This window comes from Salvia miltiorrhiza, chromosome 8 (assembly GCF_028751815.1).
Source record: "Salvia miltiorrhiza cultivar Shanhuang (shh) chromosome 8, IMPLAD_Smil_shh, whole genome shotgun sequence".
Taxonomy (NCBI): Eukaryota; Viridiplantae; Streptophyta; class Magnoliopsida; order Lamiales; family Lamiaceae; genus Salvia; species Salvia miltiorrhiza.
Genome location: NC_080394.1, coordinates 45849673 through 45852885, shown reverse-complemented (window position 1 = coordinate 45852885; position 3213 = coordinate 45849673). Strand labels below are relative to the sequence as shown.

The window sequence follows — 3213 nt, the reverse complement described above, 5'->3', positions numbered from 1 at the left end:
GCAGCTCGTCCTTAATCTCCTTTAGTTCGACCGTCTGCATGGCAATCTCACTACTGACCGGGCGAGATGCCCCCTGTTCCTTTGCAACTTTCGGTTCCGGTCTAACTGAGCTGCCCTCCGGGTGGACCAGGCGGTGACCGCCTCTCTCATCAACCTCGACAATCCGCCAACGCACAAGACGCCCGATATCAAGGAATCGGGTCTCCGCTACAGCTGTTTCATCTGGGGCCTATTTGTTGGTATGGGTCACCCTATGCTGAAACTGCATTGCCGCGGTGAACCCGAAGTTCACCCTCTTCTTCTCCACCATGCACCAGAGCAAGAAAAGCTCTTGCTGCGTAACCACGTTTGACCCCTCGATCCAGGCCATAGATGTTGTATGCCAACCAACAATGGCATATTTGCAGAGCTGGGTCGCGGATTTCGTTGGACTTGCTGATGTTCTTCACGTACTTGGCCCCTGTCGAGATTTGAGACCAGTAATGGTCAATCTGACTTCGCCACTCGGGTGGAGCCACTGGTCTCAACTTGCTTGTACTCATCATCAGACACCTCCTTGTCCTCAGTCACCCCCAGGTGGATGTTCAAATCGTTGATGGAAAGTGGGAACATCTTCCCTCGCAGCTGGAAACGCAGGGTACCTGGGGTTTCGATCGTGTAATTCGCCTTCGGTTTGAACTCCACCGTGCTCATAAACTCCTCTGACATTTGCTTGAAGGCCAACACATTCCATCCTAGAACTTTTCCCCAACCAATGTTGTTGAAATACCCTTCTACACACTCTCTTATTCCAAAGTCGTCCAACACCTTAGTGATCAGAAAATACCATGGGGTTATCTCCCGATTCTGCAGAATGGCATACCTCTGGCTGTCTCTCGGTATAGCCGCCTCCATGGTGCTAGGTCGTACCAAACCCTTGCGCTTAACACCTTTCGGCCTTGAGGTGATTGTACTTGTTACCGTCTTAGCAGGGGCAACGACGTCCTCCGAGTTGGAGCTATCCACAGTTTCAGTCTTCTCTGGATCTGCCTCCAGTGGTACTTCCGTCTCCTTGGCTTTTCCCTTCTCGGCTACAGTAGGTTTCCTCTATCTCCGGCTCTATTCGCCTTTAGTTCTGGTCTTACTGCCTGCCGGTGCTGGTCTGGCCTTAACGGGCAGTGGAGGCTTCGCAACATCGAGCTTCCTTTTGACCCCTCCTCCTTGTGGTGTCGGGACTTCCACCTCCTCCTCTTGAATGGCCTCAACTCCCTCTCCTTCTTCAGCCTCCTCCTCTTCCGCCTTCTCTTGTTCTTCTTCTTCTTCCGTATCCTCGGAAGCGGTTTTCCCTCCTGCATGGAGGTCTCGGGAATTTGCGGTTGAGGTTGGGCTTGAACAAGTGGTGGTGCGATAATGGATCGCGCTGGAGTTGCCTTGCCCGTCTGGGCTTTCTTCGATTTCTTTGTAGGAGGCGTGAGTTTAGGCTCCTTTTCTTCCGGCTTCTTCGGTTGTTTTGACTCGGCGGCTACTCTTGCAATCTCCTGTTCCTCTTGCTGTAGGACTTCAGTACGTCCTCTGTCCTCGGGCTGAATAGTTAGCAAGGGGTCTTCAGTGACCTTAGTAGAGGTCTCCTCTGAGGTGGTTCGACTTGTAGATCGCTTCGGTGGTGGGGGTTTGGTAGTCTTCCCCTTTGGTGGTTGGGTGTTTCCTGAGCCCGTCCCTCCCTTGGGTTTTGCCATGATGATTTACAGAGATCAAAGGGTAGTTATTTGTGCGGAAGTTTTGGATTGTGTGGGAATTTTGGAAACAAGGTTGGCTTTTTTAGAAAGTTATCGGCAGTTATGAAAATTTAAGGTTTGGAGAGAGTGGAGATCGTGGTGTAGCAGTTTCGGAAGTTAGGGTTTGTAGGGAAAATCATGGGTTGAGGGGTTTAAAGAAGGTAAGAATGGCGGTTATGCCAGTAAGATGATTCTTAAGGAAAGAAATCATGGCAAAAATTTGAATTTCAAATTTTCTGCAGAAACCGAAGGGTTCCCATCACATCGCCGTCTGCCGCTGACACGCCTACGTCAGCCTTCTTCGTAAGCCCTTATCCAGACCATTCTAACCCCAACTCTCCACCTACACACTTTGCAACGCAAAGTGGGCTCGGATTCTCTACTGGGCCTCCACCGAAACTTATCTTGGCCCGACTTCCTGCAGGGTTAGTGCATCCAAACGAAACAAAACGACTTAAAAGAAAAGAAAAAATTCGGTAAAGACCATACCGAAAAAAATAATGCTGGGTTGCCTCCCAGCAAGCGCTCTTCTTTCCCGTCTTGAGCTCGACTCTTCCTTCACTTTTACTCGTACACAGGATCGAGGAGGTGGCATTCCTCCTTCTCTTTCTCCACTTCAGCAAGTTCATGGTTGGGCTTTAAGCGATGCCCATTCACTACAAACGTATCAACTCCATTGTGATCATACACTTCTATGCTCCCATTTGAAAAAATCTCTTTGATCACGAACGGTCCCGACCATTTTGAACGAAGTTTCCCAGCCATCATCTTGAAGCGCGAATTGAAAAGTAGGACTTTTTGCCCCACCCAAAATTCCTTTTTTCTGATCTTGGCATCATGGATCCTCCTAGTCCGCTCCTTATAGAGCACCGCATTGTCGTAAGCCTCCAACCGAAGCTCTTCCAACTCACTTAGCTGCAACTTCCTCGCTTCCCCAGCTAGGGTCATACTGAGGTTAATTTGCTTGATTGCCCAGTACGCCTTATGTTCGATTTCCACAGGCAGGTGACATCTTTTCCCGTAAAGCAATCGGAAAGGGGACATTCCAATGGGTGTTTTGAAAGCTGTTCGGTATGCCCATAACGTGTCTCCCAAATGGTTACTCCAGTCCTTGTGGTTAGGGTGTACCACTTTTTCCAAAATGCTCTTTATCTCTCTGTTGAAAATCTCAGCTTGGCCATTTGCTTGGGAGTGATATGGTGTAGTGACTTTGTGTGTCACCCCCACCTTTTTGGTTAGTGCTCTGATGGTGGCATTACAGAAGTGAGACCCTTGATCACTGATGAGGATTTTGGGCACACCATCCCTCTCGAACACTTGCTCTTTCAGAAAATCTGCCACGGTGTGAGCATCATTTCTTGCGGTTGCCTTGGCTTCAACCCACTTTGACACGTAGTCAACTGCCACCAGAATATACTCGTAGTTCTTTGACTTTGGGAAAGGTCCCATAAAGTCAATT

The 3213-nt window shown here is 49.2% G+C and overlaps 2 protein-coding genes across 2 annotated transcripts; both read right to left on the bottom strand.

The window, feature by feature from the left end:
• Window positions 1–1070: 1070 nt before the first annotated feature.
• LOC130998544 (uncharacterized) lies at window positions 1071–1715 on the bottom strand. Its single transcript, XM_057923958.1, has one exon. The coding sequence runs from the start codon at window positions 1713–1715 to the stop codon at window positions 1071–1073; it is 645 nt and encodes a 214-aa protein (XP_057779941.1).
• A 603-nt stretch (window positions 1716–2318) lies between these two features.
• On the bottom strand, window positions 2319–2702 carry LOC130998543 (uncharacterized). Its single transcript, XM_057923957.1, has one exon. The coding sequence runs from the start codon at window positions 2700–2702 to the stop codon at window positions 2319–2321; it is 384 nt and encodes a 127-aa protein (XP_057779940.1).
• Window positions 2703–3213: the final 511 nt, after the last annotated feature.

Excerpts from the sequence above, each read along its gene's own strand:
- LOC130998544 (XM_057923958.1), bottom strand. The coding sequence starts at position 1,715 with ATGGCAAAACCCAAGGGAGGGACGGGCTCAGGAAACACCCAACCACCA.
- LOC130998543 (XM_057923957.1), bottom strand. The coding sequence starts at position 2,702 with ATGACCCTAGCTGGGGAAGCGAGGAAGTTGCAGCTAAGTGAGTTGGAA.